General features: G+C 39.3%; 1 protein-coding gene and 1 long non-coding RNA gene across 2 annotated transcripts in view; one reads left to right on the top strand and one right to left on the bottom strand.

Moving 5' to 3' along the window:
* LOC310907266 overlaps positions 1 to 23147 on the bottom strand; it is a 371251-nt gene that overhangs the window by 304315 nt on the left and 43789 nt on the right. The gene's annotated exons all lie outside the window — the stretch shown is intronic.
* Positions 1922 to 17167, top strand: KIAA0408. Its single transcript, XM_083857477.1, has 6 exons — positions 1922 to 2147; positions 5805 to 6001; positions 8742 to 9083; positions 9429 to 9508; positions 10687 to 12061; positions 13864 to 17167. The coding sequence occupies exons 1-6, from the start codon at positions 2141 to 2143 to the stop codon at positions 14032 to 14034; spliced, it is 2172 nt and encodes a 723-aa protein (XP_083713603.1). The 5' UTR covers positions 1922 to 2140; the 3' UTR covers positions 14035 to 17167.

The raw sequence follows: 23147 nt of genomic DNA on the forward strand, positions 1-23147 counted from the left end.
GAACTCAAGCCTGGGATTTAGCCCATTGTTTTATTTATTTTTACTGTTTTTACTTCGAAGAGTCCACATAGCAAGACAGAAGGCATGGAGTTAACAATATTGAAGATACAAGAAAAATAGCCAATGTTGGTGGATAAGAGTAAAACAATATGTCTTAAAAGTCTGCCTTCATGTGCAGTAGTGCAGCTGTGCTGGCCTCAGGGAGGAGGCAGTGCTGTGGTGCCTGGCCTCCAGCTATGGGCTCAGTTCTGCTCCCAAGCACTCCAGCTTCACTCCCAGCCATGTCAGCTGGCACTTGAGACCTTACCTCACGAAAGAAAGTCATAGTGTTCCTTTGGATTTAAATCGTCAGAGTTTAGAGTCTGGGAATTTTCTCCAGAAACATTCAGTTGTGTACTTCGGGCATATTTGTTAAATTTTTACATCATCTTTACAATTTTCACAAATAGCCCAAGTCCCATTATTTAAGTTACATGGGAGCAGAATAAGCACCCAATTAACGTATTCACTGAGACTTACAGCTAGACCATATAAGGAGAAAAAATGTGTTTTCCCTGAAACCTGGTTTGGTGTTTACTATAAAATGCACCCAGAGTTAAAATCTTTATACTGTATTTTATAATGGATTTTACCAGATAAAAACTCTACTGTTCTAACAAGGAGAGTGCTGACTAAGCAAAGGATGTGCAGATCCTCATATCGTGCCCTTTTTCTCACTGATCCTCCTGTCATCAGCTGCACTGCCTGCAAAAATATGTTCCTGCTTAGGGCATTCCAAGATGTCTGACAGCAGAATTTGTCCAGTTTTATGCTGCCTGAATCAAGTATTTTGTGGCCCTTCTCCAGGCACACAGGGGGGAAAATGTTCCCTGAAAGGTGAATTTGCTGCCTGTCTGAGTTGCTGTCTGCAGACACGCCCCAGCACAAGTACCCAGCTGGGTGTGCGTGTGAAGCTTTCCCCTGGGGGTCCTTCTCAGGATGCTGAAAAATGAAAGCAGTTTAACCCAGGGTGCAGCAGGAGAGTTACTGTGGTGCTCAGAGACCAGAGGAGTGACTTGGGCTGCTCCTGCCTGCGGCTCAGCAGGGGGAGCAGCTGAATTTTGCTGTTCTGGCTTCAGGGTCTCGTGTGGACTTTTCGCTTGCTGAATTGCTTTTGTCACACTCCCTTCCCTCACCCCATGCCAACACTTGCTGTGGACACTCCCAGGGATTTATATCCAGCCTAAGGTGTTTTTGGACTTTCTTTACCAGCCTTGTGCCAGAGATGAGTTTCCCTGTTCAACAGAGATTCTTCATCCAATTTCAATTGCTTTGCTGAGATACAAAGTGAATTAACAGACTGTAGAATCTGATCCAGAAACATTCTAATGTATCAGGAATATTTGGGTATATCCCAAAGAAACCGTTACTGCCATTTCCAGAATGCAAGACAGTAGGATTACACAGTGCCCAATAATTCTGCATTTCATAAGTGAGAGCATACTTGGAATACAGAAAAAGATTTTAGGGAGGAGTGGTTTGCTTTTAGCTCTTTAAGATAGCTGTTAACCAACAAAACCACTGCTTTAAACAAAACTCCTTTTACAAAGCAGTTAAGGAGGATCAAGTTTCAAAGCTCAAAATGATCACACAAAAAATATAACCCTGAAAACTGGGTCTGTAAGATAGCAAAAATCTTCCTTTACAGCATGGACAATTAAAGAAACGTAAAATTGCCTATTGTCATAGCTTTGATATTAACACTAGCTACTTTGGCAAGCTTTAAAGACCGGACTGCACTATAAAACCTAAAAATGTCCTGGACTTGGAGTTGTTTACACAAAATATGAGGAGATATAAAGTTACAAAGCTGGGGGTTGGAAGAGATGGCTTTAAAACCATCCTCCGTGCACTGACGTCACGTGGAAGCCAGCTGCGGGGATGATGCTCAACGGAACTGTTTTCCAGTTTGCAAAAGTTGAGGGTTTATTCAAAGAGAGTTGCAAATGCTGCCCCAGTTGAAAGGTTGTATCTTGCTTAGTTTTCTTACTTCTTTTAAAGATCAAGATTCACGGAACAGGATCCCTGCTAGCTGTGCACTCCATTGCTTTCTCTGCTGCCTGGAAATGGACTGAAAAACTTCTAAAGGATTTCTTATTCCATGAAAGGTATGGTTGCAGCTTATTTTAAATCAGTGGTTTTGAACAGTTGAGATTATAAAAGAAGGCAAATTTCTGATGTGGGAAACAGTTATTTAAACATCCTTCTTAATGTTATTTATATGTAATGTGAAGTTCATAGATGTAATATATGGTCTTTATTCTTAAAGTTCAGTTAGTTTTTTCAATGCAGGCAGAGATATATTAACAGAACAGGGATGACAGATAGCATTGTGTGCACTTAAATCCTCTTTTTCTTTTTTCTTTTTTCTTTTTCTTTTTCTTTTTCTTTTTCTTTTTCTTTTTCTTTTTCTTTTTCTTTTTCTTTTTCTTTTTCTTTTTCTTTTTCTTTTTCTTTTTCTTTTTTCTTTATTTTCCCTTCTTTTTTTCTTTCCCTCTCTCATTTCCCCTTATTTTCTTTCCCTTCTCTCACTTACCTGAACTTTCTTTTAGTATATAAAGTGCATGTTATCATGACACATGGCACACATATATAATTGAAAAAATACATATGTTTACAATTTTCTTAGTCATCCAAAATACAGCACTTATTTGGAAATATAATTTGATTGCATTTTTTTATGTAAAAACAAGGGAAGATTTGTGTATCTGATTATGCACATCCAATCTGATTAAACTCTGTTGAAAAATAACATCTCAGCTGATGTCAAGTAGATTATTTTCAGAAGTTGCTAGAGGTTGTTTGCAAACTATCTTGCATTTTTAATATCTGGCTAGAAAGGGTAGGATGGGAGAATCATGACTAACATTAAATAGTTGCTTAAAACATTTTTTTGCTTGAAAGGAGGGAGGGCTAAAGCAAAAGTTTAGGGAAAATGCAGCTGATGCAGACAAAATTGATTATTTGCTTAATTTGATTGCTGTAATAAGCTTCTGACCTTGTCTAGGACATGCAGAAATTGCCAATACTGCAAGAGCACAGATACTGTTCTGATCCACAGAGCAAATGATAATGTGGCATTTTAAATGCCTTGGGTTGCTTTTGCCATGTGAAATACCCGTGGGGAAATCTCTCTATACACACAGAGGGTGTATTACCGGGACTGCACATTGTACTCCACCAAAATAACCCCTAAAAAAATCCCAAAGGAAACATCAAGAAAAAAAGAAAGTGGGGAAAAAGAGAAGTAGAAATAAGAGTCAAAGTCTGTGAGGAACTGTTCCACTGTAAAATATCAGCAAAGCTGTATAGTCATCCAGCTGCTAACATCAATAAACATGAGATTTCTTCTCAGAATTTCTGTCAAGAGGAAATCAGAGAAGCCTAAGAAACAATATAAGCCTTTTGTGGATCTTAGAGCTACAAGTGACCATCTGTAACTTCTGTAACTATCCTCTTTCAAGACTTGATTTCCTTCTGCCTGTCTCCAGTCTTTTTTTATAATCAGAGTTCCATATGAAACAATTTGAAAATTGTTAAGATGAATGCCAACATGGCAGTAGTAGTTTCCAGCATTAAGGAAACACCAGAGGCCTTTTCAATGCTACATTCATGCTTGAAAGGAGTACATACTATATCTATTCTTATGTGTGCAAAAACAAATATGCCATACAGTATTGACCTTTCTAGTAATATGTGGCTGACTAAAGCATGGCCATTATTACTAATAGTGCACTAGCAAAATCACCATTTGTGCAAGTTGTTGACAGATTATGTCTGCCTGTCTTTTTCATGACTGTACAGCATTTACACATGGAGGTTTTAATTTTTTTTTTCTGACGTGTATTTGTATAAGGATTATAGTGGAGCAGAGAGTTGAATTTTGTTTATTTCTCAGAGGTGTCCTGAAAGGTTATAAAGACATAAATGTAACCAAAAGAAAAAATCAAATGACAGTGCTAAAACTTGCGACCTTTGAATTAACAAAGTGAGAAAGTACTGCAATATTCTTAAAGTTCATTAGCAATAGATGCCAAGATTGCAGTAGATCTTAAGTGTAATTGAATTTTTTTGTAAGTTGTTTTTGGTCAACACTTGCTGGAGTCTGGCACAAAGCTGAAACACTGGCCTGGGGAGGTGCAGTCTCTGTAGCCTGGCTGCATTCCCTAAGAGGCCATGAGCAAACAAGTACTTGGCTTCTTTTTTGATGAGAATTCTGTGCTGTCTTTCAGCAGCTCTTAGTTTCAAGTTTTATGGTTTTATGAAGTTGCTCTGTATGTTTTTAGGCAGGGTAAAGAAGAAGGGTTTGACATCTGTTTGTAGGTAGTTGAGGGATAGATTGTCATTTCAGGGCTCCAAGGTGGGGGCTTGGGGTAAACTGTTCTACAAGCCCTGAGTTAGGGCTGGGCCCGTGATGGCCTGGGAGATCCTGTAGAGGGTATTCCTGTGACTCAAAGACCTAAGTAACCTGTTGGGTTTCATCTGAGCTCTTCTGCTTACTTGTACATTAAAGAAGCTGGCTCCAATTTTGGCATGGTCTTCCTAGTCAGCTGAAATAAAGCAGACATGGGCAAATGGTGATTAAGTGGTAGCCACAGCTAAATCAACAAGACTTGCCAGTGACATACGGGATGGTGAAGAAATTTGCTCAGGAATGAATTTTTACTATATTATAGGAAATGTGGGCAGTAAAATCAGCAGTTCCTGTGAGCTGACAGTCACTGGTCATCAGTCAGGGAAATTAACAAAATGCAGGAAGATAAACTGGGCTTACTCCTAGTTAACTCTCTAATAATTCAATTACCTACCTATTTGATTTCTAGCAGGAGAAGAAAGCAATGCAGAGATATTTTATTGCTAGAATTAGATTCCATGATCACCTAGGTAACACCACAACTGGCTTTGAGAGCTGAAGTTAACAAACTCAAGTATCAACACCTGTGTACCAGGCACTGTATCACAGGAGCCATCATAAGTGAATAAACTAGATTGGAATTAGTGCTATTGGAGAATATTTTCTAGTTTTCCCTGTGCTGGTCCTGAAACTAACATTTATATATTTAGATTTGTAAATCCAAAATTCTTGAACCCTTTTTGTTGATCTTCTGTGCCTCCTATATAAGTGATTTCTATTGTATATGTGTTTGTACCTGTTATTAGATTTCCTGTCCTGTCTTCCTTCATGAATTCCAAAGCATTCATGTAGCCGTGAGATTTCCCTGCATATATCAAATTTGCAGTCTTCAATTGCCAAAAGACTGTACCAGTCCTTGTTGTGCTCCTTGCATGCGTGCAAGGAGTGAGTGAGCAAACATGATACTTTTACATTGGCAGTTGTCTTTTGAACAAATATAAAAATAGCTTTCACCCTCAAGGGCAGATATTGCAGGATCCCAAGGTCCTGAAGTGCCATTCAATATTATACAGACTCAAATTCACTGGAAACACATTTATAGTGAAGGGTAATGGCAAAGATGCAAAGATGCCACAGAGCCTGCTGTGGCAGATGTTACTGAATTCTGTGATGCTGAATGTGTTCCACCTCCCCATTCCAGACTGGGCATCTATGCATTTGGGTTTATGTCCTATAATGCTTAGTTCATCCATATTTGAGTCACACTCCAGGCAAATATCAAACACTCCAGGCAAGTATAATACTGTCTCCAGCAAGCTCATTTCAGTTATTAATTTTGGGAATTTTCTTGGTTGTCTTTGTTCTCTGGAAGCTGGAATAAAACATAAGACCTATTCTCATAAACTTCCAGGAAACATTCAGGGAAGAAGGAAAAAGGGCAGAGCTGCCTTTGCTGTTGCACAGACTTTAGCCATGGACCTGCGTGAACAACTGGAGAATACCGAGAGGAACTGGAATAAAGAAAAAATGGAATTGCTGGAGAGATTTGACAATGAAAGGAAAGAATGGGAATGTCAATGGAAGCTCATGCAGAAGAAAATAGAAGAGGTACTTTTAAAGAAAAATCTGAGCACTACCATTTTCACGTGGGGTGAAGTGACATGGAGTCATTTCAATTTTTTTTCTGTATTTTATCCTATTTCATATGTGTCACTGGAAGTTTCTAACAGCTGGTAGAATGAAAATCCTGGGATTAGCAGTATTTGCAGTTGCTCATTTAATAGTCATGAATACAAGGTAGGAGGTGAAATGTGGCTTTGTGAGCTGTGAGATTACTGACTGTAAATACTGCTGACAATTTGACTGGGCATGAGCCATACTGCCTATATTACACATGCTTTTTTCAAGTAAATACTGAACAATACTGAACAATATGGGGTTTAGGAAAATGCATATTTAGTAACACAAAATTTAGGTATCATAGTTATGTAGCAAAAAGGCTTTAGATGGCACAGGTCTGCTGGGGCAAATGTCAATATTAAAAATAGTATATATATATGTATATATGAAATACTGCATGATGCAGAATTATTCTGGCTCAAACCTGTTCCTTTTATGGCTGACTCTTGGGAGAGAAAACAGGTACAGCAAATGGCATGAAAGTTCTGAAACCACTGGTATTTACACATACTAGCAAACACTCCCTGCTATTTGCAATGCATCTCCTTCCAGAAATAGTCACAGCAATTATTTATTATTCTTTTATCCCCAAATTGTCCCTGCAGCCAAACCCTCTGACACTCTCTAATGCATTAACTGAGTCTGCTTGGCAGCCTAGAGAGGCAAGTTTTTTCATTAGTGAGCTTTCCACACTTTTCATCTAATATACACATGGAGTAGTTTTGCTTGCTGGCTGCCAGCACTGTCCTGTGGCTGAGCAACACAGGAATGCATGGCAGAGATTGCTCACATGAAACTGAGAAGGAAAATGGTCAGAGCCAAAGGAATTGCAGCCATACACTGCCCATTAAACCAGCCTGCTGCAGAACTACGTGATGTCAGCTCTTATATTTTACCCACAACTCTTGCAGACTTTGGTATGATGGTCGTAGCCGCATTTTGTCTTTTGTATTGGGACTTTTCTGTGCAGCCTTCCCTACTTTCACTGCCAAGCTGAGAATGCTTCAAAAGTTGGTAACGTGATCTGCATATGTAGTTGAATTTCATTTTCTTAGTTATAAGAGCTGATTTGGAATGACAGTAATGAAAAAGTTATTCTGGCTATTACTAGACCTGACAATGTCAGCAAGGACTGTTTTCATCATATTCTTTATTAGCACAGAAATTAGGAAAGCATGACAGAGACAGAAAAAGGGATAAAGGATGGAATAGGGCTGAGAGGAAGAGAATGAAGCAATTTGCTGGCTACTGCAGGGCCAAACAAAACTACAGATTATAACCCAAGGTTGTTGGAATCCTAAGGGCCCCATTTTAAGCTGACTGTAGCTGCTGTTGATTTCAGATGCCTGACATTTCTTCTTCACAAGCCACATGGTTGGAGAAAAGGAGAGATAGATACCTTTCAAATGCCATTTTCTGTAGAAGGATATCCTCAATAATACTTGTGCTCACTTATCAGCGTGTATTTTAATTTGGCAGTTTTCTCTAGCCCACCAAACCTAACTTTATTCTTCCAAGAAGACTTGTGGGGTTTAGGAGATTTTATTATGGGGTAGCATCCTTCCTTCTTACTGCTATGCTGAATCCATATGAGGCTCTTATTTCTTGGAAATGGCAAAGTTCAGCCCTCAGTTTCCATGAACAGCTGGGCTTTGGGAGTGAAATCTGAAAACCCAGGATGAGGTCAAGTGTTAAGTCTCTGAACGTGAGAATACTTCTAATTCACAGCACTACCCATGAAATGGCCACATGTTCTGCATGTTGTTATTCTTTTCCACTGTCCTTCCAAAAGCTGTTGTGATGGCCTTGTGCACTGTGAGAGGGCAGGCAGATGGCTGTTCAGAGGTGCCTGTGGGCTTTCTTCATGAGAGCAAGTTAAGAATGAATGTTTATAAAGAGCTGTGGGATTCTTGGCACTGGAAACTATGCTGTAAGCAGAAGAGACTTTTATGATGTTGCCATTTTTTTCTAATTTATAGTTTACCACGGTTCCTAGTTTGAGTGTGCTGTGTGACTAGAATTAACACCTTTTCATTTACTAATGAAGCCACTGGATCTCAGCAGATAGCGTGAAAGAAGAGGGTGAAAGCACGTTGCCAAATAATACAATTCTGCAGTACTGATTTATCACTCCAGTCACAGGGAAGAATTCCACTTGTCTGAGAACTGAGAGTCTGCTCTAGTGCAGATGGCACTGTGTTTGATGAGAATGCGCTTCCTCTCCTTCGCATAATATGCTTTAATAGGCTGTAACCTAGCCAGAACACTCTCACTCTGTCACATTCCCCCACATTCCCTATCCATCAGATCACAATTGTGTCCACCACACAGTGTGCTGATATTACTTGGAAAAACAACCATGCAGCTTGCAGCTCAAGGCAGGCCCAGTTATCTCATGAGATCTCTTCCAGTCCCAACCATGAGTGGAAGCCATACGTTAAAATTATGGCAGAGAGTTTGAGAATGGTAACAGCCTTATCCTGTGGCAATCATGGTGTTTGAATTATCACACTAGGTGACTCAGCACTTTCCTATTAACACGTGTAGAATCTTTCTAATCAGTGCCACTGAGAGAAGCATCATTCAAAACAGAAGATAAATATGGGGGCTTTGCCATAAAGTTTGTTACAATATCATGATTTAATAGAAGGTTCTGTTGTCTTTTCAGCTTTACCAGGAGGTAAAACTTAGAAGGGAGAGCAATATGACCATCCATGATAGCAAGGCCATTCAGAGCAAGATGCTGCAGCTGTCCATGCATTCCCCTACTTCACAAGAGAGTGACACAGTGGAGCTGAACCATCCACACAGGGTGGCAAACGACAGAATGGAGAAAGGGAGTCTGCTTGGTGTAACAGGACACGAATGGAAGGAACCCAGAGACAAGAGCAGAAACAATACTCTGTTAGTGGACAATCTGGCCTTTGAGAACCATAAAGAACCTGAAGACAGCCTCACCATTAAAACTTCAGAGCAAAATACCAAGAATTATTTTGGTGATCTCAATGTAGTAAGTAAAGTATGAGCATGTTTCAGTTACAAGGGAGAGGAAAACACTGAGGACTTTGGCCTGCCAGGTTAAACTAAAGAACTGATCTCCCTGATTTTAGCTTTTCACAAGTCACTGTCTCTACTTGTTCCTACATTTGCTATCAGTGAGTGTCTTCTCACTGTTTAAATGTGTAAACAGCATGGTCCTTACCTCTGTTCATACAGTGGGGGCATTTTTGTATCTTTTCTCATACTACTTCCCTCTGCTGTGAATCTTAAATGCAAATGACCATAAGTTTCAAATTAATTCTGGAGATACAATTTTAAATGTATATATTAAAGGACTGTTTTTATATTTACAAAGGCTCTTCAAGAACTTGCTAGAGTCAGTGAAGAATTATGCAGCTATCAAGAGGAAATTCGAAAGAAGTCCAATCACAGAAGGTAAAAACATCTTTGGATTTCTTGTATTAGAGGAAGGAAACGAATAATACTCCTTATGTTTTTTGCTTTGAAGGCAGGTTTGCTGTTGGATTTATTAGTAGTTGGGCAGTTCCTACTCTCCTAGTGTTTCAGTGCTCAGCATAAAACATTCAAATGAAATATGCTGAAATATGATACAAAGGCATGTTTTACTAGCAAAATGGATTTTATATACAAAATGTACAAATTCAGATTAGTATTTATATGAGATGAAATTATATTTGTTTCTAATGGCTGTACAGAGGACTGGGAAAGTGAACAGATATTTCTGTCTGCTCTGGCCCCATTTCCATGTAGTTTTATACAACACTGTATGGGTTTGTCAAGCCCAAATCTAGCCTTAAGCATGGAGGATATGTCAGGAACTGACGATCCAAAAGTAGAAAGAAAGCAAGAGAAGGGATAGAACCATCATACATTTGTACTAATGGAAAGATGGCAAGTCAGACCCTGAAAAGTACGAACATTCCATCATCTGTTAAAAATTCAGAGTTCATTGTCTTCTCTAGCAAGCTAAACACCAGACTTGAGTTGTGCAGAAATTCTCAGGTAAAACTGAACCTTCTCAGATGCTCCCAAAGATCAGAGGGATTTCTCAGACTCCATCATGCGATTGGTTAAAAGTCTGTCCCTAATTCATTATTTTAGCTGAGCTACTGTTTGCATCTTTAGAGCAGATGGATGGATTCGTAGCTGATGCATAGCTTCTAAAGGTGCTTTTTGATCAGATATCAAAAGACAGATCTCATGAGTAAGGTTATGAAATCTAAACAAGGGATATATTGTGTCCTACAGCTTTTTTCATTCAGTTCATAGTCAGGTAGACTCCTGTGAGTCATTAGAACAAGATCTTACTGTATTTACTGTAGCATAGATAAGAAAACAGTCATCTAAAAAACTCAGAAGAGGAATTTTAGTGGCAAAGGAAAGGGATACAAATTCCATTTGTTGATCTTTCCTCAAATTTTTTGCATGTGTTTCGATTATGCTGGGTATATCAGCTGCAGCAAAACTGCCCCCAAACCTTTTTAAGTAGCCAGTGTTAAAACACCTGCTCCTGGGGAGAATTAATCCATGCTGAGGTCCTCTGGAATGTTCCTTATTGCTCATTCCTTAAACACCTCTTCTGTTATTTCCAGAATGAAGTCACTTCCTTTCCTGGGGGAATTTGAGGAAACCCAAAACACAGTTATCCTGCCTGAGATGAACCATGTGTCCAGCAATGAATCACAGACCTCAGTTGCTTTTGAAACAGAGGAACATAATAATAGGAAGAATCTGATGAGCTCCACCAAGGCTTTGAAGGACATTTCTTATGGTAGTCTTACTGGTGACATAGGAACAGATTTCAGACCTTGGCAAAAGAAAGAAGCTCCTCCAGTTCCTCCACGGAGCACTTCTCGACACCTAACAAACTCGCTTTCTGCAGTTGTACAGCTTTCAGAAGCACCCGTAAGAGATCCAGGCATCAAAAGCAATTGCAAGGCTCAGGATTGTTGGAATGGGGGAAAACTGAGGAATCCTTCACCTGTAAACAAAAAAAAATCTGCAGTAGCCTGTGCAAATGAAGGGCAGGCTGTGAAAGTCCCTGTGATGGTAACTGCTGCAATACCTGTAACCAAAAATGAGTGCAATGTTCCAACAAGTTTCTGCCACAACACATGGGCATATGATATGGGCAAGCTTGGAAAAGACAATAAAAATGATCCTTGCCCACTGTCAGCCCAAAAGAGTTGTTCAGATGGAAATATGGCCCAAAGCAACAAGATGCATCAGAAACAAAACACCAAGTCTCACTGCAGCCCTTTGTACAGTAATGACTTCTATGCTCCTGCTGCCTTGCACAATGATCTTTTGGAAGACACCAGGTATTCTTCGGGAAAGACCCAAAGAAATGAAATGCTAGCAGCAAAGATTGATGAGTTTAATCGGACTGTATTTCACACAGATAAATGTAACAATGCTCTGCAGGAAAATCAGGTGCCTCAAACAGTGTCAGAAGATCCCAAACCCTGTGGTCCACTGTGTGACTCTCCTACTAGTGGGGCAGAAACTGTAAATACGTCACATGTTTCAAATTCCAAGCTCTCTGCAGCAAAGGAGCAAGAAACTAACAACCCCAGCAAAGCTGTCAGGACAGGAGGGCAACAAAAACACATGAATGGAGTTCCAAATACTAGTGGTTATAGGCACATGCTCCACGAGCATGACTGGAGACCAAGTAATTTATCCGGTCGCCCGCGTTCCGCTGACTCAAGGTCCAACTATGGTGTTGTTGAAAAGCTTTTGAAAACCTATGAAAAATCCACAGTGACTTCTCCGTGTAATGCAAAAGGCTGCAAAGATAAGCGGACACAGGCAAATTTTGAGTTCACCAATGGGGGTTGTGAGACACTGAGTCAGTATTTAGAAATGCTCCAGATTGAGCAAGAAAAGCAAGACTTTCCAAGGAATTCAGCCAGGCATATTGGGCAGCAACTCAAGCAAGGAAAAGAGAGACAGAAGTTACCAGAGGTAAGGTTCATAGGAATGACAAAAAAAAAAAAAAACAATTCCATTTCATAACAAGCCTTAGACTCCAAAATGGGGCAGACTAACATTATATTGTAAATAATTATGTAAAAATAGATACTTTATGCCAGGATCTGGATGAATCAGGAGCATTTCCTCTGCAGATTATAGAGTTGCGGGAGGGCAGGAGCATGTAAGTAAGAATGAGCAGTGAGGACATGTGCCAGATTCTTATCCCTGCTGGTGTTCTGTAAAGCTAGGTTTTTACTGCAGTGCAGCTATGCTAAGATTGAACTAGTGAGAACTTCAACCAGGTTTTAACACCCTCTCTCCTTCTTTTAGCTGATGTGTTACGTCATAAGACTTCCCATAGGGCTTAAGCAGACTTGGCCATGCCTCAAACCCTAGAGGTCTTAGATAACATTCCTCAGTATCCAGGGTGCTGCTTGGTTCAGGATTCCCTTGGAACTGCCTATGACAAGGGGTGTTGTGACTCCATAAAGATTCCAGTAATAAAGTAACCTTCTCTAACTCATGTCTCTGTTCCAGCTTCTCCTATATATTCAAGCATAGGCTCACAGAAACAGAAGAGCATGGCATGACTAATTAATTTATATTTGGCTGAAGTTTATTTTCAGAAGTTTAGAAATACTGCCTTTGCCGAGATTCTTTCTTAATGAAAAGACAGATGGTTTGGAAAAGACTCTGTAAGTTGCAGGTTCTGTGAAAGTCCACAAAGAGCACAAAGAGATATACCTCTTGGAATCTTAAAAAAGATAAGGCAGGTGTGTCTTGAAATGGAGAACTTAAATGGGTTCAGGCTGTCAGCTGGTATGCCTTAAACTGTTACAAATTCACAGATTTCAGTGGAGCTATATGGATTTAAGCAGCTGAGAATCTGACTGTGCAGATTTTCTTCTGCATTCTTTCTGACAGCCTTGCTGTGATGCAATGTCTTGCTTAACAGGCATGTCTTTGCTTCAGCACAGAGAGAAAAAGACCATAAAGCTTCTTATTTCTTTTTCATCCAATAAACTTCTGATAGGCAAACAAATTTTCATCAATTAATGTAGAGGAAAAGAATAATGACTTTTTCCACAGGCTCAAGTTTTATATTGTCATTTCAATCTGCAGAAACTAAGTGTAGAATACTGCCTGACCAGGAGTTACCATTTTAGGTCCACCAGAATTAAAGGTTATGTAAAGAGCCACATGTGGCTTGAGGCACTGGGTTTATTTTCATTATTTCCAATTTACATCAATGTAGCTATGATCAAAATCTGTTGAGTTTCCTCTGCATCTATGGCTCTGCTGGTAGACAGGATACTGTATTAACACATAACCATTCTGAATTACTTACCAAGTTAAACAGCTTCACACTGAACTAAGGGAAACAAAGTTTCCTGAAATAGGATCTATCAAAAAGTACCTAAGAAGTATGTAGATCCTACTCCAGTAATATCAGATGGCATTCTGAGTTCTACACTTGGAATATTTTACAGCATTCATTGACAAAAAAACTTCCAGAAGCTAAAAGATAAGAGGAAATGTCAATTTTGTCTTGCACTATCATTTTATACCTTTCCTTGTGTCTGCCACTTGTCTTCATATATTTTAAACCACAACTGATGTGAGAATCCCTGTACATAGAAATAGCAGTTCTTTTGCATTCTGTGCATTGCTGTGCTCCTTTTAATAGCTTCCAACCACCTGTTCTGAGGTCACCACAAATGTCTTCCTGCATTCCCGCTGCATTCCACAAAAGCTGTAACTTGTTAAAGCAAGGACTTGCCTTTGTGTTCTAGATATGTGTGCCAGCTAAATGTTCAAGTGAGAAGGGCTTCTCCCGTCCTGCTCGGCCAGCAAATCGACGCCTACCTTCCAGATGGGCATCCAGGTCCCCGTCAGCACCACCTGCTGTGAGAAGAACAGTGTACAACTCTGTCTCCTTTCGGTCAGAGACCTCAGTAGTCTGAACCCAGAGCTGGGTTGGATGGTGTTGTGAAAGCTCTATGCCTCACTATAACTGTGTTTGGTATGTGTCGTAGCAACCAGTTCCACACTGTTGTGTTTTGTCCAAGAGTGACCCCCACCACATGCTGGACAAAGCGTTCTGAATCTTAGGTCATCATCACCATGGTCTTCAGTGTTTTTATTGAAATGAAATAGCGATACCCCTGGTTTTCTCTGGGTCCTTTTTTTTTTTTTTTTTTTTTTTTTAATAGTTCACAAGGAATTTCTTTTGAATGGCATCTTTCTTAATTTGCCAATCAATTCTGAGTTGAAACAATGTATAGTGCTGTATATTCTGACTCTTCTGCAAACAGCAGAACATAAAGCTGTATGCATGTTCATGTGTTTGTAGGTGCATGTGTTGGACTAGGAAGTATGCAGGCCTGTATTTAGAAGAGACAAACTGTGCTAGTGTTGACATTGAAATTACAACCTATACGCCTACATATATATATATACTCCGTGTTTATTTTAAAAAGTTTGAAATATACAGTCCTGATGACATTTATATTTTGTATATCTTTTACATAGGTTCACAGGTGTAGTATTTAATGTAAAAAAACTAAATATGCATTTTTTTGTGACTGATCGCAGTGATAATGCCTTGCACAATATGTATCTGAAGCAGACTAGCTTGACTGATTTGTCAGTCATGCTTCATGGCATCCTTGTTCAGTTTCCTAACCCTAATGCTAGGTCAAAATTCCCAAACATATTTTTTCTGAATTAAAATATTATATGATTTGTAATACATTAGCCTTTTTCAGCACCAGAGACATTTCTGAAATGTTCCAAACCCTTTACAAAGCTTAAATGTGCCATTATATATATAGCATACTGTAAACACTTTGGTAGATTCAGCTACTGTAACATACAATTTATGAAGGGAAGAAAAGAGTTGTATATGCTCAATTCTGTAAAACATATTTTTCCTTCCAGCATTATACTTTGAGGTTTGGCAAAGTCAGATAACAATGGACTTGTTTACTTTCACTCAAGGCAGGAGAACAAGCACCGTTGTTCCCAGGGCTGCAGCCACACTTCTTTTTTACTCTTCTCCTGACTAGAGTGCCTGAGCCACTTGCTAATTCCCTGCTCCTGGACTGACTCGTGGCAGTCAGTTATGAAGTTTACTTGCACTCTGGCAAGCTGCATCTAGTAGGGACATATTGCATCGAGGTATGATCACAATGGTGCCCAAAATGCTGACACATGGCATTGCAACTCTGCTGCTGCCATCACTTGAGACTTGGTATTATTTGCCATCTGAATGACATGCACAGAGCCTGGCTTGTTCCTTCTCACAGCGTGAAACAAATATGGATGCTGCCCAGGCTCTGAACTTTCAGAAAGACGGTGTCCTTCATCCTGGAAATTTTGCACCTTTTGTTAGGCTGTTGCTGGATACACAGTGCAGTAATGATGATAAATGTTACCTTTAAACAGCATGTCTAGGTCAAAAGGAGTAAAAGAGGCACTTCTTCAACAACAGCCTGATCTTGTCTGGCAACTTTTCTTCTTCTTCTGGAGAAACATAATGCGTTCAAAGGAATTTCAAAAATCATCCCAGGATCCATTAATGTGCACATCTTCTTATGTGAATGTAAAAAGGATTTAAGAGAGAGTATAGGCTTTTGTCCTAGTGAATTGTATATGTGGCAAAATAGGGAAAATTTAATGTGCTTAATTTGGTAGTGATCTGTTGTTCTACTCCAGTCATGTTGAGAATTCACACCTTTTTCCTTCCTTTAAGGACCTTATTCTTCTTTCCTCTGCACAACTTTGATTTTGAAGAGAGAGAAAACAGGAGACCATGTGTTCTGAGCAATAGCCTATATGGTAGTATTGGTAACAGTTCAGGCTTCCTGATACTGGATTGAGCAGGCATTAGAGCCACAAATCCCAGTTTATCATGCCATTGTGGCTGTCTGCTTGGCATAAAATACACTCAGAATAAATTTGCTCTATCTGGACTTCTGGTCCTTTCTAAGTCTATCCCACAATACATGAAGACTTCAAGCAAATCAAAAATTCATCAAAATTTACTCAGACATTATTGCAAAGTTATTGCTGGAAAATATACAAGGACAGAAAATCTTGAAGAAAATTCATACAGTTTGGATAGAGACAAAAATCCGTGTGCTCAACTGAAAAATCAGGAATGACTGTTTGCCCTAATTTAGAGATTGCACTCCATTAGCTTCCTCAGAACTAGAAAATTTAGACATGATTCATGGTAAACTTGGAACATGGCTTAATATTCTACCTAACTACAAAAATTAGCAAACCAAAATACTTTGCAAATTGACCTTTTAAACGCCTAAATAGCTGACCAGGTTTGAATGCCTAATGCTGAGGAAAGGGTAATATGAGAGAATTGTAAAAAAATGTGGTTCTTATCTTCAGTCACTGTTGACTGCAAAAACACTTTTTAAAATTACCTTTGTGGTGAAGTTAAGCAGTTTTGTTCTGAAAAATTGTGATGTACTTTTGTTTGAAGTATGTAACTACAAAAGCATTTCCCTTGATTAGTCAGTGAAGGTGTTCCTTTAGTTTCCTTCAGTTTCTTTGGTTGCCTTTGACATAGACCACATTGTTGAATCACAGAGAAAGGATCAAATACCAACAACATTCCCTGATGTATGTAAGTTAAATGAACAGAAGGTTTTTGGAATAAACTAATAGGTCAAGGATGAGTCCATTTTGTCAAAATTTTCTGTGTCCGTCTAATTTCAGACATTGGTTCTGATGCCTAAAAGTATCAAAACTGGTGATTTTGGTCTGCAGATGGCTAGTTGGAAAGCCCAACTTTAGAAAACTGCCCCTGTCACTGTTTAAATATTCTCTTCAACTGCACTTGTAACAGGACCAGTGGACTGGTGATTTTTCTAGTTCCTATAACTGTGGTTATTGAACCATAGTAAAGGCTTTATTCACTTATTTGCTGTAGGGGGAAAAGCTCCACTGGGCTTTCAGGTTCCCCTGTGTTGTTTCTGACAAGGAAATCTACACATATACACACACTTGTGCAAGAAACACAAATGATCTAAGCATAACCTGACCTTCCTATTAATCCTAGTGTCACCTATGGAAGCAGTGAGTTTTGTAAGCCTGTTTCTAAAACAGGTCTTAATAATTTTGCTCCTTCATACTGTGCCTGAAGTCTTAATGCAGATATATGTTCTTCTTACTTGCAGCTCTGAATTTGTCTTTCTTTATTGCATGTTTATGGGTCTTAGTAACTCCCTGGGGACACAGTCAGCTGCCCATTGAAATGGGGACATCATTAGGAATCAGATCTGGTACTTAATTGCAGAAAACATCATTCTCTCTCATGCCAGGACATGGAGCCATATTCTTACTAGACTTTTATGGAGGAGTGTGGCAGGGTAGAATGAAGAGAAGAATCACTTAGCTCTTACTTGCATATGTGACAGAGTTTCTGGAGGCTAGAGAATTGGCCTGACCAATCAGACCCTCTGCTGGAGGCAGAAGGAGTAGAGGAAAAAAAATTCCCTTCAAAACCTCTGCGTATCATTCCTCACACTCAGAGTACACTTCCATTAGGTGTTTTGTCTTTACAATGTAAGTGACAGACTTATGTATTTTTAAAATGTTGATGAAGGAACACACCTTTTTTCCAGCAACAACACAATTGTCCTCCACAATTGTCCACTATTACACACACTGTAAGGGAGTTGGCTGTTATATGTAGGAAAGGATTGGCAATCAGTGTAATAGAATTTTCCAGAGCATTCAGAACACCAATTTATTTCTTCAGTTGTCTATTTGAAAAATTGGGGTTTTAAATAGGGATTTTGCATCAAAATGTATTCAACAGCATTTTTGCAAAGCTCTGCAGCAATCCAGAAGGCAGGCCCAAGAACTTACACAATTCTCACAGTGCTGCTATGCGAAGAATTTCTTTGGCTTTGAGATCTGTAATATACAACTCTAGTCGTTATACTGCTGATACTCCCAGTAATGGTATTCTCATTTGGAATGATGTATTTAGTTGTGTACATGCTCTTTAAACTGAGAGGTACTCTAAATTCACTAAATCAAAGCCCTTTGTTGCTTCTGGCCTTCCCACCCCTCTTTGATTTGCAGTGTGTACTTCTGTGTGGTTTATTGCTGTTGGTCTGTGTGTATATGCCGTAACATAGGACTTCATCTGTACTGCAGCCAAAATATTTTTTGAACAGGCAGTTTTAAAAAGTGCTGAGATTACTATTGCCGTTCACAGTTATATTAGATCTTGGTCTATTGTTTTGAATCACTGAAAATGCACTTTTTTCATCCACTGTTAATGGCATACAGTATACAAAACTTGTGCTTTTGCTTTTTGAAATGACAATTCATCTGCTTTCCCGCTTTGGTTCTACCCCTCTCCCTCAGACCTCTTCTGTTGGCAAAGTTCTTGTATCAGTAGAGACGTGTTTCTGATGTGTCCAGTTGTTCCAGTTGTTGTGTGGCCGTGGCAGCTCATACCTAAGGGTGCCTTGCTAACTATGTTGCTCTAATAAGAATTGTATCCGGAATTTCCATGGGATAAGAGAGACTGAACTGTCAACATGATCAAAGTGAATGTGTTGTTAATGCCTTTTCTCTAGTACCTGCTGTCAGCAATGTCTCTGTTAAAGGATCTGGAATTTGTTTCCTCCTAGTGGTGCATGTTTGTGTGTGTGTATGGCCAAGATTCACTGAAAAATGACACGTAGAGGAGTCCATATATGTTATATTTTAAAATCAGATTATCTAATGTGTGAACCCAAAATATACTGGTCTATCACATGAGATAATTTTTCCCTTTACTACGGAGTAGATGCAATCCCAAAACGAATGGTGGGAAGAGAGCAGGCCCTCCTCAGGTATGTCTAAGGTATGTAATAGAAGTGAGCAAGCTATGCTGGCTGATGTTGCTGGGTGAGTTAAATCCCTTGACTCAACTCATTAAAGCCAGAGATTCTTTAATATTAGATCTCAGTGGATGCACAGACTTCCACTAACCTGCTAATGTGTCACAGGGATTGTAATGCCGGGGAGTCTGATTTTGATTGCCCCTCCACATGGAGAGAGGCACTGCCTGTGGCAGATGTGCCTGCATAATCTTCTGCCAGTGCCCCTCAGATTTCCCTTAATGAGTTTACTGCAGCTAGAATAATTTCTAAATCATATTCACAGTAGGAAAGGACTATCATTAAAGAAAATTGCACGCATATGTGAACTCTGCAAACGTGACACTGCCAGCTGGCGTGGTGACACAGAAAATCATACTGAATTTTACTTCTGTATGAGATACCTGCAGCAGGTCAGCTCTTCTGGTACCACATGTGATGTAGAGGTGCTTAGGATGTTGTTGGAAGAACACCACAGCCAGGTATGTGTGTACATATGGCATGCTTGTTTTTGTTTTTTTTTGCAGGATCTTTCTAGTTTCCGTGAAGATATTCTGATTGTTTGGGGAGTTTGGGATTTTTTTTTTTTTTTTTTTTTTTTTCAAATTCAGCTGAAGACACTTGACCTACCCATGCTGTTGCTGGTAAGAAGTCTTACAGGAGTTCTTCTGAAGCCAAAATATCTACTCAGAGAAGTAGCTGTGGGCCAAAGGAGGTAAGATGGTGAGATGTAAGTCTAACAAGCCAGTTCAAAAACTGGGTCATACACCCTTATATCTTTGGGTACATACAAACACACACACACACACACACACATATGCACATGCACATCTCGGGAACTTTTCTTCCAGGAAGTCCTGCAGTGTCCAGTGCAGCTGTTTTTTGCTGTAAGACACTACTTACTGCATATATGAGCACCACAGTCAGACACATAGTACATATAGAAAAATGATGTCTAATATTGTATGTAAACAGACTCCTCCCCAAAAATGGTACTGAAATCTTTACATAAAAATAGCAAGTGACTTAATGGGATCCAGCAGTTTCTGAAAGCCCAGTTTCATGTAAGTAAATGCAATCAAATCTTTTAATGAAAGAAATGTGCTTATGCATGTAATTTTTTCCTTCAAAATATTATAAGCCTACCTTACAAGTATAATCATGATTTTGCCTCTTTTACTGCGGGGGAAAAAAAGAAAGAAAGGAAGTGAAAATAGAGATAATAAGAAAAATCCTCAAGCTTAGGCACTGAAAAATGTCTGTACTGGTCTCCCTGTACATGGATGAGACTTTGTAAGATTAACAGCATTTTCCATGCAAAGATCTTCCATTTCTCCTCTCTGTAGTTTTACTTCTTCCTTCCCTCTCCTTCTATCAGAATGGGTCCATTCAACCACCTAAGGAGAAGAGAAATAAGCCTGATAGAAATAGCTCTGTGGAAGCTTCTTTTCACTTTCCAGCTTCTCTTCCACAGCCCTCCAGTTCTGCAAAACACATGATGTTTCTACAACCAGATGAGAGAAAACAGAAAAAGATGGCTTTTGTTATCTTTCTGCAACAGGAACTGCATAAACCAGTTTAGGGCTGATCAGTTTCATGGATCTTTTTTCCTACTGTAGTGTGGAAAAAGCTTTTTCCTTTTCTGTGCAGGAGTCTGTATTCCTTTCAACCACCTTTTGGATCTATTTCTGCAATTTTAATTCATTTCACAGCAAAATTTCACAGCAGTTGGGACAGAAAGTGAAGAATTCCTCATTTACTATTGGAAGTTGGCCAAAAGCTGAACTAGATGTACAGAGGGCCAAGACAAATTTAAAGCTGTTTAAAAATCTCTTGCCAAAGTGATCTGCAGTCAGCCCACCAAGGTTTTTAGAACTGAACTGTCTCTTTAAGCTTGGCTCCAACTTCTTTCTCCTGTAGTGAGTGGAAAATGCATGATGAAAGTAATTTGTGACATTCAGAAATGAAGATAACAGTGGTCTGGTGATTTAACTAGCATTATGCTGTTTGCAAAGCCTCCTATGAGTTATGTTAGATACTCTGTTTTTCCTAGAATGCCATTTAGTGCCAGCCCCCATGTATTTTGGCCTAGACTGCTGTCTCGTAGGCTGTATACATTTAGATATGTCTGGGAGAACCAGGCTCATGTAGTGGTGGGGCCATCACCTCTGTCATCATTTAAGAAACATTTGAGGAAATCAATGCTCACTAATTCCAAGTGCCTGCTTTCCTTTTTTGTCTATACACACAGATGTGTACACATTACACAGATATATACACTGATCAATTTTTTTTTTTTTTTTTTGCTTCCTTCTTGTTTTTGCACTGTATAGAAACAAGAGTGAGGTCTGTACGTAGTTATGTAAGCAAGGGTGTTATGCTTGACTTGGGATCCCAACCAAAATCCCAGTGAAAGGAAGTGTTGAGACATTGTTGGGTAGGAAGTTGAACCAAGTAATTTATCATTTCTTTAGCTTAAGCAGTCCTAATCCTTTCTCATGGTATTTTGTTCAAACATTTTAAGTTTTCATCTGTCTTTACAGGACTAGTGTGAAAATATATATGTATATTTTCCCTTACCTACATTGTCCTGTGATTTAAAGAAAGACAGGCTGCAGATAAAGTGACACCTTAAGTTTTAGCTTTCCTATTTTCCCGATTCAGTACTACATTAGTATATAACTCTGAACTTCATATACAGGGTTAGGAAGTTCTCTTCGCAGTTTAGTTAGACAAAACAATCCTTTTCCAGCCCTAGAACCAAGGACACCGTTACAGCTTCAGTCCCAAAAAGTATAAAAAAAGTATAAACAGCGAATGGAGGAGAGCAAACTGGGAGAATGGGACTTCATAACCTGAAGCTGTAATTGGACAATTAACCCCAATATGTAAATGGACCAAAACTTATAAAAGTGTGAAAATGTGTGATCCATCGTCCATCTTGGGTGTAGCCTCAGGCAGGCTCTTGCACTGCCCAAGGTGTATCCTTTGAAGGCCTTTTTAATAAATGCCCACTTTTTTCCTTTAACTCTGTCTAGCCTCTGTTCTAGGTAGCCTCTCAAGGCATCAAAAGGACTTTGATTAGCAGTGAAGATTTCCCCAATTCAGGAAGATTGGATTCAGTTCATTCACTTGGCACACAGGAGTCAAATGTAAACTGTTTCTGACAAGAATGTGTCAAAATCAGAGAGGAACCGAGTCTTCAAATTCAGGCTTTTGGTTTAATTTAATCGTTACTTGAACCTCTCTAAAATCCAAAATCAAATATCAGATTAATCCTGATGCCTCCCACAGAGTTTGAAATGACTGAAAAGAGAATCTTCAAATTTTACATGCATTTATAAGTATTAGCAGTGTACAGAGACTGTAGTGAATCTCACAGCACTTCATATGAGCTCAAAATTTCCTGTTAATATTTCACACAGGTGATCACTAGCCTGTAAGACCAACTGTGTAAAAGCCATGAACTCACAGGGGAAACTACAACAAAAACCACCCAAACCAATACCAAAACAAAACAAAACAACAACAAAAAAAAACCAAACACAACTTGCAGAAAAAAAGCCACATGTGGGACATCTCTACTAAAACAAGGAAGCAGATACCACCAGCTTTACTGTACAGGCTTCAACTCTGATGACTTACTGCAATAGATGGATATAAAAAAGGAGTGGTCTCTTCCTCCTGTACAGAGGAGCATTAGATGAACTTCTCTGCGTCCATAGCTGGATTCCCAGGTCTGCACTAACTTTCCTGAATGAGAAACAAGTGTCAGAGCTGAACTGAAATCATCTCTCATGCCGTAAGTGGGTACTGATGTCATTAGCTATCATCTTTGCTCCAGGACTGCTTGCTGCTGCTACTAACCAAGAAAGGCAGGAGGAAGAAGGGCCCTGTTGACACCCACAGCAAGTTTAGGGTTGTTTGAGGTTGGAACTCACAATGTTACTTGTCCTAAATACCGTAAAAAGCCCAACAGCTAACTTCTGTTTGAGAAACAGTGTAAACACCCACTCACTGCTGACTAAAACTGTTTTTCATGACTGATATTACTCACCACTGACTTTCCATATTACAAGAGAGGCCAGCTGCCACAGGTCCGGAGTAAGGAAATGCCACTCTTGGTTTTTTTTATTTCTTTGGCACAGAGGCAGACAATTTGGTTTTCATTACACACA

Source organism: Zosterops lateralis (genome assembly GCF_965231275.1).
Source record: "Zosterops lateralis genome assembly, chromosome: 3".
NCBI lineage: Eukaryota > Metazoa > Chordata > Aves > Passeriformes > Zosteropidae > Zosterops > Zosterops lateralis.

Bases quoted from the DNA above. Each gene is read 5' to 3' on its own strand.
- KIAA0408 (XM_083857477.1), top strand. The intron at 6,002-8,741 runs GTACTTTTAAAG...TTGTCTTTTCAG, and splicing joins TGCAGAAGAAAATAGAAGAG to CTTTACCAGGAGGTAAAACT. The intron at 9,084-9,428 runs GTAAGTAAAGTA...ATATTTACAAAG, and splicing joins ATTTTGGTGATCTCAATGTA to GCTCTTCAAGAACTTGCTAG.